This window comes from Oncorhynchus mykiss, chromosome 1 (assembly GCF_057628025.1).
Source record: "Oncorhynchus mykiss isolate SJ-2025 chromosome 1, ASM5762802v1, whole genome shotgun sequence".
In the NCBI taxonomy this organism is placed as follows: domain Eukaryota; kingdom Metazoa; phylum Chordata; class Actinopteri; order Salmoniformes; family Salmonidae; genus Oncorhynchus; species Oncorhynchus mykiss.
Window position 1 is genome coordinate 31,759,945 of NC_143022.1, and position 18,591 is coordinate 31,778,535.

The 18,591-nt window shown below is 42.6% G+C and overlaps 1 protein-coding gene across 1 annotated transcript in view; it reads right to left on the bottom strand.

The window, feature by feature from the left end:
* The window catches only part of st8sia2 (ST8 alpha-N-acetyl-neuraminide alpha-2,8-sialyltransferase 2), a 28,464-nt gene extending 11,039 nt beyond the window's left edge, over positions 1-17,425 (bottom strand). The window contains 4 exon segments of the mRNA NM_001124240.1: positions 6,324-6,581; positions 6,677-6,820; positions 7,277-7,333; positions 17,324-17,425. Coding sequence (NP_001117712.1) covers positions 6,324-6,581; positions 6,677-6,820; positions 7,277-7,333; positions 17,324-17,421 — 557 coding nt within the window. The 5' untranslated portion in view covers positions 17,422-17,425.
* Positions 17,426-18,591: the final 1,166 nt, after the last annotated feature.

Genomic DNA, 18,591 nt, shown 5'->3' on the forward strand with positions numbered 1-18,591 from the left:
TTCTTGAAAAGCCTTGGTGGGGGGAAAGGAACCATATTTCGGGATTGCAACCAGTTGAAAATATGAGTTGGTACTTCAAATCAAATGTATTTATATTGCCCTTCGTACATCAGCTGATATCTCAAAGTGCTGTACAGAAACCCAGCCTAAAACCCCAAACAGCAAGCAATGCAGATGTAGAAGCACACCTTCTAGTGTGAAATAAGTACTTAATGAATATGATGCCAGATCAGTTGGCGTCTGAGACATTCTTACTAATGATAGGATGACATAAACTGTATCTTGGAAAGTCTACACATTATAGTTATCAAATTCACATGGAATTGTTGTGCAATTTAAATGTTTAAATATGAAACTATTTGTGAAAAGATTAATGTAATTTTAGCTTCCAAATGAGAGAATTGGGTTTTCATAAGGTTAAAGCTCTGCTCACTCAGTGGCCCCGCCCATGTGAAGAGAAATTGGTTATAAACTATGAAACACGCCCTTCTCTCCCCTCCTATATAAATCCCTTGACGAAAATGTAACTTTCTGTTCCGAGGACGTTAGGGCGACAGTCCTACATTTAAAAGGGCTCAGATAATAAGCTGTTCCAAGGACGTGTGGACTTGAGGTCCCCATGTTGAAAGGACAAAGACCACCTACAGAACTAAGCCAACCTTAGAGAACCTAACGAAATTAGCATCCAATTTCAATGTGAAGGTGACGACCTACAACCCGGAAGGATGAATTCCGACTATACCAGCCAGAATATAGCATGAGCTTAACAGTATGGCAACTTCGTATGAACTTTGAACTCTTATTCACTCCAGAAGTGATGTCCGTTTTCTCCTAGCCCACGTTTAGCGACTGCTGCTAACTCAACGGCTAGGAGAAAACGGACAGAGTATTAATTCTACCAAGCTCCAGTTCACCACTAGACGGTCTTCAGAGGACCAGAGATCCATGCTGGACAACCCGGCCTCCCATCTACCGAAGCGCAGCTCAGAGTAAATATTTATTGCATTCTCCTTTTTCAAATAGGCGGTTATTTAGAATGCATAAGATTCTGTATTTACGATAGCATAGCTTCTCCCTTTGTTACTCAGTCTTCCTGCTCTTTCACTCAAACCCAACCTCCTCTCTTTGTGTAACCAGCCGTCGTATCTGTTCCGTCCACCAGGGACATTTTCTTTATGACATAATTTGTAATCAATGTATGATCCATTCTGTGTGATTATTTAGTAAATACATAATTAAACCACATTTTGTATTGCTGATTCAACTTGTTAGCCAGGGTTCGTGAAGATAACCAAGAATTTACAACTTTCAGATGAGACTAAACAAGGTGACGATTACATATGGACTGCTATTGATGTAAAAGATTACCAGGTCATTATTTTGTGGTGCCCCGACTTTCTAGTTAATTATCTACCTGATTAGCTTAATCAGGTAATATTAATTACAGATAAATAATTTTATAGAATAGCAGACTCCAGCAACACTAGTCATAGACTGTTCTCTCTGCTACTGCACGGCAAGTGGTACCGGAGCGCCACTTAATCCGGCATAGCCAAAGACACAACAATTTACTACAGCTCAGCGTTCAACACCATAGTGCCCACAAAGCTCATCACTAAGCTAAGGACCTAGGGACTAAACACCTCCCTCTGCAACTGGATCCTGGACTTCCTGATGGGCTGCCCCCAGGTGGTAAGAGTAGGTAACAAAACATCCGCCACGCTGATCCTCAACATGGGTGCCCTTCATGGGTGCGTGCTCAGTCCCCTCCTGTACTCCCTGTTCACTCACGACTGCATGGCCAGCCATGCCCGCAACACCATCATTAAGTTTGCTGATGACACAACAGTAGGCCTGATCACCAACAACGATGAGACAGCCTATAGGGAGGAGGTCAGAGACCTGGCCGTGTGGTGCCAGGACAACAACCTCTCCCTCAACGTGATCAAGACAAAGGAGATGATTGTGGACTACAGGAAAAGGAGGACCGGACACGCCCCCATTCTTATCGACGGGGCTGTAGTGGAGCAGTTTGAGAGCTTCAAGTTCCTTGGTGTCCACATCAACAACAAACTATCATGGTTCAAATACACCAAGACAGTCGTGAAGAGGGCACGACAAAGCTTATTCCCCCTCAGGAGAGTTCTACAGCAAGTTCTACAGCTGCACCATCGAGAGCATCCTGAATGGTTGCATCACTGCCTGGTATGGCAACTGCCCGGCCTCTGACTGCAAGGCACTACAGGGGGTCGTGAGTACGGCTAAGTACATCACCGGGGCCAAGCTTCCTGCCATCCAGGACCTCAATACTAGGCGGTGTCAGAGGAAGGCTCTAAAAATTGTCAGACTCCAGCAACACTAGTCATAGACTTCTCTCTGCTACTGCACGGCAAGTGGTACCGGAGCGCCAAGTCTAGGTCCAAAAGGCTTCTTAATTCTACCCCCAAGCCATAAGACTCCTGAACAACTATTCAAATGGCTTCCCAGACCCACTTTTACGCTGCTGCAACTCTCTGTTTATTATCAATGCATAGTCACTTTAACCTCTACCTACATGCACATATTACCTCAATTACCTCGACTAACCGGTGCCGCCGCACAACGACTCTGTACAGGTACCACCTGTATATAGCCTCGCTATTGTTATTTTACTGCTGCTCTTGAATTATTTGTAACCTTTATTTTATTTTTTTACTTATCAATTTTTTTACTCAACACTTATCTTTCTTAAAACTGCATTGTTGGTTAAGGGCTTGTAAGTAAGCCTTTCACTGTAAGGTCTACTACACCTGTTGTATTTGGCACATGTGACAAATGCATTTTTATTTTTTTACTTGATAGGTAATTTGGACTTGTGGTTTCACTTAATTCTGCATACTGGGCAATGATTATAATGGCGATTCTGATCCAACCATAACTTCATACATTGTGCCCCTGGCCTGAGAGGATGGAAGTTCAATATACATGTATAGCTCAATGTAGAAGGCTAATGTTAACTAGCTAACATTGCCCATGAAAGGAAGTTAGGCTAGCGAGCAATTTTTTAGCTAGGTAGTCTAAGACAACAAAAAATGAAAGTGTGTACTGTATGACAGTACTGTATGATGTTTCTTCAACATGAAAGAGAGGAGGATGGCATTGGCATTTCTCTACAAGTAGGGAAAGTCAACATGTTTTATCTACTTGCACGAATGCACACACACACACACACACACACACACACACACAGAAATCAGAGCCATGGACAGTCACATCGTATTTAGCTTTTGTTGATCGGACTTGATCAGGTTTTTGGTACAGTGCCTTGCGAAAGTATTCGGCCCCCTTGAACTTTGCGACCTTTTGCCACATTTCAGGCTTCAAACATAAAGATATAAAACTGTATTTTTTTGTGAAGAATCAACAACAAGTGGGACACAATCATGAAGTGGAAAAACATTTATTGGATATTTCAAACCTTTTTAACAAATCAAAAACTGAAAAATTGGGCGTGCAAAATTATTCAGCCCCTTTACTTTCAGTGCAGCAAACTCTCTCCAGAAGTTCAGTGAGGATCTCTGAATGATCCAATGTTGACCTAAATGACTAATGATGATAAATACAATCCACCTGTGTGTAATCAAGTCTCCGTATAAATGCACCTGCACTGTGATAGTCTCAGAGGTCCGTTAAAGCGCAGAGAGCATCATGAAGAACAAGGAACACACCAGGCAGGTCCGAGATACTGTTCTGAAGATGTTTAAAGCCGGATTTGGATACAAAAATATTTCCCAAGCTTTAAACATCCCAAGGAGCACTGTGCAAGCGATAATATTGAAATGGAAGGAGTATCAGACCACTGCAAATCTACCAAGACCTGGCCGTCCCTCTAAACTTTCAGCTCATACAAGGAGAAGACTGATCAGAGATGCAGCCAAGAGGCCCATGATCACTCTGGATGAACTGCAGAGATCTACAGCTGAGGTGGGAGACTCTGTCCATAGGACAACAATCAGTCGTATATTGCACAAATCTGGCCTTTATGGAAGAGTGGCAAGAAGAAAGCCATTTCTTAAAGATATCCATAAAAAGTGTTGTTTAAAGTTTGCCACAAGCCACCTGGGAGACACACCAAACATGTGGAAGAAGGTGCTCTGGTCAGATGAAACCAAAATTGAACTTTTTGGCAACAATGTAAAACGTTATGTTTGGCGTAAAAGCAACACAGCTGAACACACCATCCCCACTGTCAAACATGGTGGTGGCAGCATCATGGTTTGGGACTGCTTTTCTTCAGCAGGGACAGGGAAGATGGTTAAAATTGATGGGAAGATGGATGGAGCCAAATACAGGACCATTCTGGAAGAAAACCTGATGGAGTCTGCAAAAGACCTGAGACTGGGAAGGAGATTTGTCTTCCAACAAGACAATGATCCAAAACATAAAACAACATCTACAATGGAATGGTTCAAAAATAAACATATCCAGGTGTTAGAATGGCCAAGTCAAAGTCCAGACCTGAATCCAATCGAGAATCTGTGGAAAGAACTGAAAACTGCTGTTCACAAATGCTCTCCATCCAACCTCACTGAGCTCGAGCTGTTTTGCAAGGAGGAATGGGAAACCATTTCAGTCTCTCGATGTGCAAAACTGATAGAGACATACCCCAAGCGACTTACAGCTGTAATCGCAGCAAAAGGTGGCGCTACAAAGTATTAACTTAAGGGGGCTGAATAATTTTGCACGCCCAATTTTTCAGTTTTTGATTTGTTAAAAAAGTTTGAAATATCCAATAAATGTCGTTCCCCTTCATGATTGTGTCCCACTTGTTGTTGATTCTTCACAAAAAAATACAGTTTTATATCTTTATGTTTGAAGCCTGAAATGTGGCAAAAGGTCGCAAAGTTCAAGGGGGCCGAATACTTTTGCAAGGCACTGTATATTAGAGTTGGTACTGTATTAGACTAAGCATAGGTGATTTGATGATGTTGAAGTTGAAATTGTGCTGGAATAGTAGAGGCAGCTCCTGTTTTCTTTGTGACTTGCGGTAACTCTCCGTGGTTCTAAATCAATAGTTGTTTCGTGGTCCAAAAATTGCGGAAACATTAACTTACTTGACCATGCTGTAGGTAATGTAACTGTTTGTTACATGCAATAAGCTTTGTGCACTTCACCGGACAGAGCTTGCTCTCTGGTTTTGTGATGAAACAAAGATGGTTGAATTTATTCTGCCACTATGTCGTCTTATGGTCTCTGCCTTAGGCCTATAAATCATGGTAGCAAGGCATATGAACTGGTTATCAAGCAAACAAAGCAATTATCACATCACATAGGTTGTAATATGGCTTTTTTTCTGGCTGGCTTCACCAGTGATATTACCCACGCACCGCTGCTGATGGCTCTGCATATCCAGAGGATGGTAGATTAATGACACTAAGGCCCTGTAATAACAGCAGGGGTTGCAGCTGAAGTCACACAAGGAGGATGGGAAAAAAAATGTCATGAGTCACAATTTGTGTACAGGAATCAAAAGATCAGTGATATGCTATGATTTTTCATCCAAACAATCCATGTACTATTGATATGGTTTCACATATTTCCCAATTCCCATTAATTAGTTCAGATACCTCCCTATTCATCATAATCACAATGCCTTGCCGTACTGGCGACACAGTAAGGCAAACTGGATCTCTTCCCCCTGTAACATTACAATTCATAGTTGTACTTTGTTGTTACTGACAGACAAACCGGTGAGTAGCAATAAATAACCTACTCACAGAAACCATTTGCTGACACACTCGCACAGAGCAGCACTGACGGATGGTTTCAGACAGACATTCTCCCCTGGTACATGAGTGTAGCAGTCGTAGGAACTAACGGCAGTGCTTCTCTAAAGCACCTCATTAAATTTTGGGTAGACAGCAGTAGCTTTTTAAAATGTCACATTTACCCAGAAGGAATTTAATTGCTGTAAGTATTGCTGCTCATTTCTAAAAGTATGTAAATCATCAAACAAACTTGAAGGTCAAAAAAGTAGCGGGTATTTCAAAGGTGTGGACAATGCGTGTTCTAGCTCAGTGGCATTGATTCCTCAAGGTGAAGTATTTGTTCAATCCAAGAGACTGTGCTTACATAACAGTTAGATGAGTATAAAGATTAATAGTGCTTTTATAGAGAGAGACTCATTACTATCCTGAATATTTCACTGAAAATGCAGCAATAAATTAACTCATAATTCCCTTTTATACGAGAAGATTGCTTAATTAAATGGAGATGCCTTAACGCACTACTGAAAATCACCTGTATCAATTCAATTTATGGAATAGCAGTTATGGGAACCTCACCTGATTACAAAGTCATGGGAGTCTATCTCTGGCCCACAGCTGCTATTGAGTAGGATCCCAGAGTTCCCTACGATGGCACAGCTTCTGTGGTGCTGGTTCTTCATGGGGGATGCAGTGGGTAGCAACTGGTACAGGTTCTCTGAGATGTTGGTAGTGCTCTGACGGTCAAAGACGTAGTGGATGACATCTCCAGGTTTCAATGTGCCCTTCAGAATAGAGATGTCCCTCTCTGGGTCAAAGAACCCCAGGATGTTCTTCCTATAGAAGCAAGAAGGTCATCCATGAAGGAATACCCAGCTTATGGGAGTGTGAGACCTAATAGAGATCAATGCAGAAGAAGATTGTATTCCTACCTGATGAGGCTGGAGAGGGTTCTGTTGAAGGTCCAGTTATCTGAAGAGAGCCTGGTGGCATTCTTCAAGCCTGAAGGAGAAGCAGGACTCTTTTCCTCCCCTTCATTGCCTAAAGGTGTAGGATTGGCTTTCACTGCTACATTTCTACAACAGGACAGCGAGGCATCCATTAGAAATGAAAGGCAACATTACTTTGATACATGTGATATAAGAACTCAAATCATCACTTGAAAAAGCAGTGTGAATGAACAACGATGTCATGTGTGTAAAGCCATCCAATGTGTAATGAAAGCCAGTCAATTTCATGTCTTCATTAATGTGATACTTATTTTCAAACCCCAGGGAAGTTCTATTTGTCTATCACTTGCACACCTGAGAATGTACATCAATTGGGTGATTTATTAATAATTTAAATTAGATATACACAATTCTGTAATCCACTGCTGATATGTTCATGTGTATTAAGTCTGTTAATTATTTTACAAGTCTGCAAGCATAATAGCTCAAAGGGGAAAGCAAATAAAAGGCTAGAATAACAGAATTGATGAGTATTATAAAACCAGAAGGAAATGGAAGAAGGAGCAGGTCAGCCTGACAAACCTGTTGGGCTTGGGGATGAGGCTGTGCAAGTACAATGTCCTGGAACCTCCAATATTCCTAGACCAACGAAAAAGTTATTTTAGCCACTATCAGAATAATTCATCATATGATTTTCAGATGAATGGAATCGTGCAAAACATGAAGTGTGAGGGGCAAGAGGTGGTTTAATCAAATTCCAGGCATCACATATAATTCAGGCTGTCAGAATATCCATGGCTATGCTCCTAATGTGTATTCAGATGAGCAGTAGGCTCATCACATTGACATGAACGTGAAAGAGAAGAGCATGCATCAAAACGCAGTCAGACTGTGAAACAGAACTGTTGTTGGTGTAACACTGATACATGAGTGCTGAAGGCCATTCATGTCGTTAAAGAAGCATGTGAGCAAAATGTGTCATATGATCCCTGGTAGAGCTAGGTACCTCAATGCCTCAGGTATCTTATGTATACACCTGAGGGGAAAAACAGGACATGCCAAATTATCTACCAATCTGACTGTTACCGGTGCGTGTGAGTAGAATACGACCAATTAATCGGAATGGGCGATTAATTAGGGCCAATTTCAAGTTTTCATAACAATCGGAAATCGGTATTTTTGGACACTGATTTGGCCGATTTTTTAAAACTAGGCAAGTCAGTTAAGAACACATTCTTATTTTCAATGACGGCCCAGGAACGGTGGGTTAACTGCCTGTTCAGGGGCAGAACGACAGATTTTTACCTTGTCAGCTCCGGGATTCAATCTTGCAACCTTTCATTTAACTAGTCCAACGCTCTAACCACCTGACTCTCATTGCACTCCACGAGGAGCCTGCCTGTTACGCGAATGCAGTAAGAAGCCAAGGTAAGTTGCTAGCTAGCATTAAACTTATCTTCTAAAAAACAATCAATCAATCATAATCACTAGTTAACTACACATGGTTAATGATATTACTAGTTTATCTAGCGTGTCCTGCATTGCATATAATCGATGCAACGCTGGGGGATGATTTAACAAAAGCGCATTTGCAAAAAAAGGACAATCGTTACACGACTGTACCAAACCATAAACACCAATGCCTTTCTTAAAATCAATACACGGAAGTATATATTTTTAAACCTGCATATTTAGCTAAAAGAAATCCAGGTTAGCAGGCAATATTAACCAGGTGAAATTGTGTCACTTCTCTTGCGTTCATTGCACGCAGAGTCAGGGTATATGCAACAGTTTGGGCCACCTGGCTCATTGCAAACTAATTTGCCAGAATTTTACGTAATTATGACATAACATTGAAGGTTGTGCAATGTAACAACAATATTTAGACTTATGGATGCCACCCATTAGATAAAATACCGAACAGTTCCGTATTTCACTGAAATAACAAATGTTTTGTTTTTGAAATGATAGTTTCCGAATTCGACCATATTAATGACGAAAGGCTCGTATTTCTGTGTGTTATTATGTTATAATTAAGTCTATGATTTGATATTTGATAGAGCAGTCTGACTGAGCGGTGGTAGGCACCAGCAGGCTCGTAAGCATTCATTCAAACAGCACGTTAGTGTGTTTTGCCAGCAGCTCTTCCCTGTGCTTCAAGCATTGCGCTGTTTATGACTTCAAGCCTATCAACTCCCGAGATGTGAAATGGCTAGCTAGTTAGCGGGGTGCGGTCTAATAGCGTTTCAAACGTCACTCGCTCTGAGACTTGGAGTAGTTGTTCCCCTTGCTCTGCATGGGTAACAATGCTTCGAGGGTGGCTGTTGTCGATGTGTTCCTGGTTTGAGCCCAGGTAGGGGCGAGGAGAAAGACAGAAGTTATACTGTTACACTGGCAATACTAAAGTGCCTGGAAGAACATCCAATAGTCAAAGGTATATGAAATACAAATGGTGTAGAGAGAAATAGTCCTATAAATACTATAAATACAATTTAAAACCTCTTACCTTGGAATATTGAAGTCTCATGTTAAAAGGAGCCACCAGCTTTCATATGTTCTCATGTTCTGAGCAAGGAACTTAAACGTTAGCTTTTTTACATGGCACATATTGCACTTTTACTTTCTTCTCCAACACTTTGTTTTTGCATTATTTAAACCAAATTGAACATGTTTCATTATCTATTTGAGGCTAAATGGATTTTTATTTATGTATTATATTAAGTAAAAATAAGTGTTAATTCAGTATTGTTGTAATTGTCATCATTACAAATAAATAAATAAAAATCGGCCGATTAATCGGTATGGGCATTTTTGGTCCTCCAATAATCGGTATCGGCGTTGAAAAATCATCATCGGTCGACCTCTACTTGTGAGTCTGGATAAAGAGGTGTAGTTGGTCAACATTGCTTAAAAATCCTCTATAAATCTCATATAGATCAACCCTGAATGATATACAATCTGTACACTATGAGCAGCATGGACTACTGCTCAAGACATTGACCATTATTGCCTTTTATGACAGCAACATCAATGTATTAAAGAAAAGACGATTAAGTTGGCTAACATATCTGCTTCAAAGTCCCAACTCTCATGGGGTTTATAAAACCATAAAGCTCCAGAAATTAAATTAGAGCTAGCACACAGTACTCTAATACTACGGCTCCATTATGTCCAAAAGGATGTTGCAAATTGAGTGTGTCTCAATTAAGTATGTACAATTGCATCTTGAGTCAGTTATTACAGAGGCAAGTAGAATCACTAATATGCCAGGCAGCAGACAAGGAGCCAGGAGCATTCAGTCTGCTCAAATGAAGGTGACAGGCCTAGCTGTGCTATCTAGGGAGCAACACAACTATTCTATTGTTCTTGGAGTGGAGAGATGTTCCAATATAGGAAAGCTCTTTCATGAAACAAACAGTTGTAATTAATATGTTATCACTTTGTAATTACCACATACACATGATTATTATTGTGATATTCCCACCATCATTTTGTAATAAATACCTGTAAAATAAAGTGCTACAGTACCAACTGTTCCAGGTACTTAACATTTACAGCCACAAGAAGCTTGATTCTTGTCCTATCAGAAGGCAGAACTGTATCTTCCAAGCTTCAAGAGTTGTATTTGTGTAAGATAGAAGAGTCTTCTGATGCAGGGCTCAGTTATGTCTGTGCCCAAGATAACAAAGGTAATCTGCCTAAATGATTACCGCCCCGTAGCACTCACATCGGTAGCCACAAAAGGTGTTGAAAGGCTGGTCATGGCTCACATCAACACTTTTTCATCCTGGAAACCCTAGACCCACTCCAATTGGCATACCGCCCCAACAGAACCACAAATGATGCAATCTCAATCACACTCCACACTGCCCCATCCCATCTGGACAAAAGGAACACCTATGTGGCAATGCTGTTCACTGACTACAGCTCAGCATTCAACACCATAGTGCCCACAAAGCTCATCACCAAGCTAAGGACCCTGGGAGTAAACACCTCCCTCTGCAACTGGATCCTGGACATCCTGACGGGCCGCCCCTAGGTGGTAAGGGTAGGCAACAACACATCTGCCATGCTGATCCTCAACACCCCTCAAGGGTGCGTGCTTAGTCCCCTCCTATACTCCCTGTTCACCCACGACGGCATGGCCAAACACGGCTCAAACACAATCATTAAGTTTGCTGACAACACAACAGTGATAGGCCTGATCACCGACAACGTCGAGACAGCCTATAGGGAGGAGGTCTGAGACCTGGCAGTGAGGTAAGACAAAGGAGCTGATTGTGGACTACAGGAAAAGACGGGTTGAACAGGCCCCCATTAACATTGAGGGGACTGTAGTGGAGTGGGTCAAGACTTTTAATTTCCGTGGTTTCCACATCACCAACTAACAATCATGGTGCAAACACACCAAGACAGTTGTGAAGAGTGCACCACAAGACCTTTTCCCCTCAGGAGACTGAAAAGATTTGGCATGGGTCCCCAGATCCTCAAAAAGTTCTACATCTGCACCATCGAGAGCATCCTGACCGTTTGCATCACCGCCTAGTACATCCATATCCATCTTCTATCCACACATCCGCTCGGCATCCGACCATAAGACACTACAGAGGGTAGTGCGTATGGTCCAGTACATCACTGGGGTCATGCTTCCTGCCACCCAGGACCTATATACTAGGTGGTGTCAGAAGAAGGCCCAAAAAATTGTCAAAGACCCCAGTCACCTAAGTCATAGACTGTTCTCTCTGCTACCGCACGGCAAGCGGTACCGGAGTGCCAGGTCTATGACCAAAATGCTCCTTAACAGTTTCTACCTCTAAGCCATATGACTGCTGAACAATTAATCAAATGGCCACCCGGACTATTTACATTGACATCCCCCCCACCCATTGTTTTCACACTGCTGCTACTCGCTGTTTATTGTCTATGCACGGTTGTTTTGCCCATACCTGCATGTACAAACTGCCTTGACTGGCCTGTGACCCTGCACATTGACTCGGTGCCGGTGCCCCCTGTTTATAGCCTCTTTATTGTTATTTTATTGTGTTAATTTAAAAAAAATGTTTACTTTAGTTTATTTAGTAAATATAACTCTATTTCTTGAACTGCATTGTTGGTTACCTGTTGTATTCGGCACGTGACAAATACAAATTGATTTGATTTGAAAGGGAACTGTTCATTTTGTCTCCAGTCTGTTGCTCTCAGTAACAAATCAAACAGTAATCTTCTATCCACACATCCACCCACCAAACAGCCCTGTATACCATAACATGACTGGAGCTGGAGTGCACACAGTATACACTGAAGTGTTGAACAAAACCACCAAGCGCATGCCATTTGTCAAGAAGCCCTGGGGTTCCTCAACTCAGCCTGATGATGCAATTGATTCAAGGATTGATGTGGAAAGCAAAATGGGCTTCCAAGTCTTGGGCTGGTTCCTTTTGATACAATGGTCTGGTCTATTGTGATAGTATGTCTTCTAAAATAGTGACTATACACAGTTTTTATTATGAAAGAGCAATAGAATTAGAGCAAAACCCAGTTGACACAGCTGTTAGAGAGTTCAGTATTATGCAGTGAAGAGAGTTAACAGTGTAGAGTTACACCTGAAACTATCTGATTACCAGTCCATTCTCTCCATACTAGGTAGCCTACTTTTGATCCCATTTGTTAGGACTCCCCTAGTTTTGTAGCAATTATTCCATCCATGCACCCCATAAGTAAAGTGCCAAGATTACACAAGCACGCACGCACGCACACACACACACACACACACACACACACACACACACAGGATCTGAAGGTAGTCCTTCAAGATACTGGAGCCTACTATATAATGCATGGAGGCTACACTGCAGACAAATTGGTCTTTGTAGATCCAGGTATAGAGCGTCTGTTGAACATCTGTCATCAATTGCATTAGGCTATTATACTGGGATATCACAAAGGGAAAGCTAAAGTGAAAGGTTCGATTAAAAATGCAAGATGTACAGTAAATAAATAGGAGTAGAATGTGTCAACAAATGGACAGCGGTTTGTAACATTGAAATGGACACAATTGGAGAGTTAATTTCCAAAACGTTATATCCCCCAATTCTTCACATTTGTGTTTTTTCATCAGACATTATTGCTTATGGGTACCGTCATGTGTGTGTAAAATATTACTGTTCTCAGATTTTTATTAATAGATTTTAAATGTGTATAATTGTATTTTTTGTTGTTGCAAAAGGCTATATATCCCTTGTTTATCTAACATGGTCCAAGCACATTCCCCCTTAGGAGACTGAAAAGATTTGGCATGGATCCTCAGATCCTCAAAAGGTTTTACAGCTGCACCATCGAGAGCATCCTGACGGGTTGCATCACTGCCTGGTGAGATCTTACGGGAAAAGAACGCACATGGGTGGACCTTCTGATCAGAGGAAGAATGTTGTGACAGAACAGCACCACCCCGGTGTCAGAGGCGTCCACCTCCACGATGAACTGGAGTCCTGGGTCGGGCTGAGTAAGGACCAGAGCGGAGGTGAAGCAACGCTTGAGTTCCAGGAATGCTGCCTCTGTCTCAGGAGTCCAGTGGAACAGAGTGGAGGTGGAGGTGAGAGGTGCAGCCAGATGGCTGTAGTTGCGGATGAAACGTCTGTAAAAATGTGCAAACCCCAGGAAATGCTGTAGCTGCTTCAGGTTGGGGGGCGCAAGCCACTCTGTGACTGCCAAGACCTTGGCAGGGTCCATACGTAACTGTCCCTGTGCAATAATATAACCCAGGAAAGACTATGAGGCAGCATGGAACACACATTTTCAGCTTTAACAAAAAGCTTATTCTCCAACAGCGGTTGAAGAACTTGGCGAACGTGTTGCTGGTGAGCCTCAGGATCCTTGGAAAAAATCAGGTTGTCATCTAAATAGACATAAACGAAGTGCCCTATCATGTCCCTCAGCACGATTGACTAGGTTCTGGAAAACAGCAGAGGCGTTAGTCAGACCAAAAGGCATGACCAAAAACTCAAAGTGACCCAGTGGTGTGTTGAATGCAGTCTTCCACTCGTCCCCCTCTCTTATGCGGATAAGGTGGTAGGCATTCCGGAGGTCGAGTTTGGAAAACACTGCGGCACCATGGAGGGGAGCAAAATCAGAGCTGATGAGGGGCAAGGGGTACTTGTTCTTTACTGTGATATTATTCAGCCCACGGAAGTCTATGCACAGCCTCAGGGACCCATCCTTCTTCTTCACAAAGAAAAACCCAGCACCCACCGGGGAGGATGATGGCTTGATAAGTCCTGCAGCCAGAGAATCCTGGATGTACCTCTCCATAGCCTATTGCTTGGGGCGAGAGAGGTTAAATAACCGGCTACTGGGAAGAGGAGCTACAGGCTGGAGGTCAATGAAGCAGTTGTACGGCCGATGAGGCGGCAGAGACAGGGCGTGGTGCTTACTGAATACAGGAGCTAGATTGTGATACTCTGGAGCAACTGATGACAGGTCCGGAGGTTTTGGAATCGACTGGGGCACAGACAAGGCAGGGGCAGAGCAGAATGTAGACAATCTGAGTGACAAAAGGAACTCCAAGTGGTTACCTTTCCGGTGGTCCAGTCAATCTGTGGGTTGTATAGCTTTAACCATGGATGGCCAGGAACCAGGGTGGAGTAAGGACAGTCGATTATGTGGAAATTGATCTTTTCCTGGTGGTTTCTAGAGAGACACAGGTTTACAGGGAAGGTTCTATCACAGACTAGGGTGAGGAGCTGTCTGTTGAGAGAGTTGCATCAAGAGGTGAATCGAGTGGGACAGTGGCCAGGTCCAACTGAGTAGTGACACCTCGGTCCATGAAGCTCTCGTTGGCGCCCGAATCCATGAGAGCAGACAGAGGGAAAGCCTGGCTCTGCCACACAAGGTTGCCTTCAAGCAGGGGTCTGGGGGAAGAAGGACAGGCGATTTGGCTCAACAGTATATCCCCCACTACTGCCGAGCCCCCTCTTTTGATGGACGCAGAGAATTAGTGGACCAACCTGGCCACAGTATGCGCCGCTGCCTTTTTCTGGAGAGACGGGCCCGACTGAGCTGCATGTGTTCAGGATCAGGAAGAGCCTTGGAAAGGGATGCAGTCGGAGAAGGCGCTGAAGCAGATGTTATGGTGCACGCAATCCTACCTACTCTCTCCCTCCATCGCTCATGGAGACAGTTGTCAATGCGGGTGGAGAGAGAGATTAGTTCATCAAGTCCATCCGGCTCATCCCTGGACACCATCTCATCCTTGATGGTCTCAATGAGTGCGTTCTGGAATGCTCCCTGAAGGGCCTCCTCATTCCAGCCACTCTCAGCGGCGAGGGTGCGAAACTCACATGCCATCTCAGCAACACTAAGGGCCTTGACGGAAAGACAGGAATCGTTTAGCGGCATACTTACCGCAGACCGGGTGGTCGAAATACTTTCTTCATCTCTTCCGTGAGTCTGGAGTAGGAGAAGCAGATGGGGGACTATCTCTCCCACACCGCCGTGGCCCAGGAAAGCGCTGCTCCATGGAGGCAGCCAATCAGGAAGGGAATCTTGGTCCGTTCACTAGCATAAGAGTAGGGCTGTTGCTCAAATACTAGTGAACATTGTACTAAAAAGGCTCTGCAAGCTCTGAGGTTGCCATCGTGGCGCTCGGGAGTCGGAAAAAACGGCAAAAGGCCTTGGGACTGGTTGTGAGCTCTGGGCGAAGGTTTGGCCCTGTAGGTTAGACAGGCTGCGTGAAAACACCTTGATGTGCTCCAAAATGGCTTTCAGGGCTTGGTCATGTTGCTCAAGCAGGGCGCCTTGGCCAGCGAGGGTTTGGTGGAGAGGATCTGAGAGCTGGGTTCATCTCTTTGGCCAGATTGTACTGTTTCGCAGAGTGGAACAGGGAAAACAAAGAGCAGACTCAGACGAGGAGACTGGGATGAAGTAACCAAGGTATTTATTGAAACACAGGGGGAAGATGGAGTGCAGGCCAGGGGAAGCTTGGGCAGGGTGCAGGAAACCAGGTGCGAAGGCTGAGGCTGGAGTGAGAGGGGAGAGGGTAAGCAGGGCAGGAGGGGAATCCAAGGAAGCAGCAGAGTGGAGAATCCAGGGCAGAGTTGCAGGATGAGGAGACGTGGGACTGGAGACAGAAACCAGAGTCAGAGCGGGCAGAACTGCAGCTGAGAGGAAAACCGTGTCAGGCAAGGAAAACAGGCACAATCACACACAGAGAGAGAGGGAGAGAGCACTGGGGGAGTGGTGGCAGGTTAAGGAGACACAAGATGAGCAGTAGAGAACACCTGGTATGGCAACTGCTTGGACTCTGACCACAAGGCACTACAGAGGGTAGTGCGTACGGCCAAGTACATCACCAGGGCCAACCTTTCTGCCATCCAGGACTTCTATACCAGGCGGTGTCAGAGGAAGGCCCTAAAAATTGTCAAAGACTCCAGCAACCCTAGTCATAGACTGTTCTCTCTGCTACTGCACGGCATGCGGTACCGGAGAGCCAAGTCTAGGTCCAAGAGGCTTCTAAACAGTTTCTACCCCCAAACCATAAGACTCCTGAACAGCTAATCAAATGGCTACCCAGACTATTTGCACCCCACCCCCCTCCCCCATGCTGCTGCTACTCTCTGTTATTATTTATGCATAGCCACTTTAATAACAATACCTGCATGTTTATAATTACCTCAATTACCTCGACACAGATGCCCCCGCACACTGGCACATTGACTCTGAACCGGTACCCCCTGTATATAGACCCGCTATTGTTATTTACTGCAGCTCCTTAATTTGTTTTTTTCTTATCTCTTACTTTTTTGGGGGTATTTTCCTAAAACTGCATTGTTGGTTAAGGGCTTGTAAGTAAGCATTTCACTGTAAGGTCTACTACACCTGTTGTATTCGGCGCATGTGACAAATACAATTTGATTTGATTTGAAATTTAAAAAAAATCTATCCTGTATATTTGACTGTGATACTTTATGTGGTTGTCTCACCTATCTATTTTAAGATGAATCCATTTACTGTAAGACGTTCTGGATAAGAGCATCTGCTAAATTACTAAAAGGTCAAATGTAAGTGTTTTACATACAGATCTCATATTACTGTATTATTACAAAAAAAAAAATAATAATATTGACGTCACAAATGTATCATTTGGTACATTTCTTCATAAACAATGTAGTTATTTAAAATCTAGCAGTCCTACTCATTTATTTGAGCGTTAAGCTGATATGTAGCATTTTGCAAAATAAACCATCAAGCAATAGATTTTAAACAAATACGTCTGTCATTGAACAACCCCATACCATGATTAGATAGTGAAAAAACACACTAATCTCTTTCATAATATCTTTAAACAATAAAAGCTAATTTACCAACATTTCAGAAAATGTATAGCGTTTTGGAATGAAACTCTGCAAATGTATCCTAACAGCCTACAGCCTACTGGAGAAATGTTAACGTTGGAGGAGCACTCAATGTCTTCTAAAGTTCTCCTGAATGAGTGAAGATAACGCAGCATCGAAAACAATTTGCACATGAACATAAGATTCAATTTCTTTGAATAATGCAATTTCACATCTAGATAACACGTTTATAGTGCAACAGAAATCATGAACAAAACGAATCAGAAACACGCTTACTTACCCAATTTCTTCCTGGACTTCAGCAATATCAGCAATTATCAGAAATATAACCAGCAGTGTTACAATTCCAAACATCAATGTTCGGAATTCTAACTGCATGACTGAGAAGGCTGCAGAACTAATCCAAGCGACAAAAATCTAAATCGATTGAATACATTATCCTTTTAATCGCTCCACCATTATTATTCAATGTTTATCTTGAACGAAGACCATTTGTCTCGGAACAAATCCTAGGTTGATATATTTTTATAACGTATTTTTTTTATCTTCCTTTTTCCAAACGGCAGTGGCACTGTTTGCATCCTCACCTCAATTCCCCAGTCAAACTTTGAAAGATTGTGTTTGAAACTACATTGCGGTTGAGATACGAACAATATGGAAAATACCACAAACCTTAAAGGTACAGGCACTTTATGGCTTTCTACAGTAGGGTAGCCTATGGCTGCTCTTTGAGGCTTTAGGCTGCTATTGGATACTATCTATTACCTTTGTCTGATCATCAATGAATTGGAATCACTATTGCTGCATGACATTGATAACCAGGTTTAAATGACCATCAGGCATTAGTAGACTAGCATATGTGATCAAATTAATATTCACCTTCTATATTCAACCATTCATCATGTGAATAGCATTATAATAGACACAGAATACTATAATCTGTCATTGGTGCCTTTGTGAGGTCAGGTTTGTTGAGATAATGTTTTAAAAAATCGAATTTTGTATCATAAAGAAGTTTATTGGGTAGCCTTCTGGTTTCATCATATCTTAAATTGTCCTTTGAATAGCTTACTGTCCTGTCTGAGTTGTATTACTGGCCTCACCCCAATATGATCAATGCAAAACCTTTCAGTTTTCAACTGCCTGGTTGTCTTGTCTTATTTATAGTCATGTTGAGTCAGTAAAAATGTCCTTTGTCAGGCAGATGATAGGGTGGGGGATTGAAGACTTAAGAGAGGAATGAAATAGAGCATGTTCTCAAATCATATGCATTTGCAAATACACTTGGTCACTTTACTGGCTCAGCGTACTGGTATTCTGTATTTGATTTATTTCATAAACCAATAGTGCTCTTTCAGCACAGCATTCCAATAAATCTGTAAAGTGACATTGGAAATGGATTGCTCCATAAAACCTTTTAAGGATTTTGTTGCATGGAGTGATATGGGTTGTATGGGCTGTGATACTGAGGTAAATGAATATGATTTTTCTACAACTGTGAGTCAGCACAAAAACATCCTGCAAAGTATATCTGAAAGACCGACATAA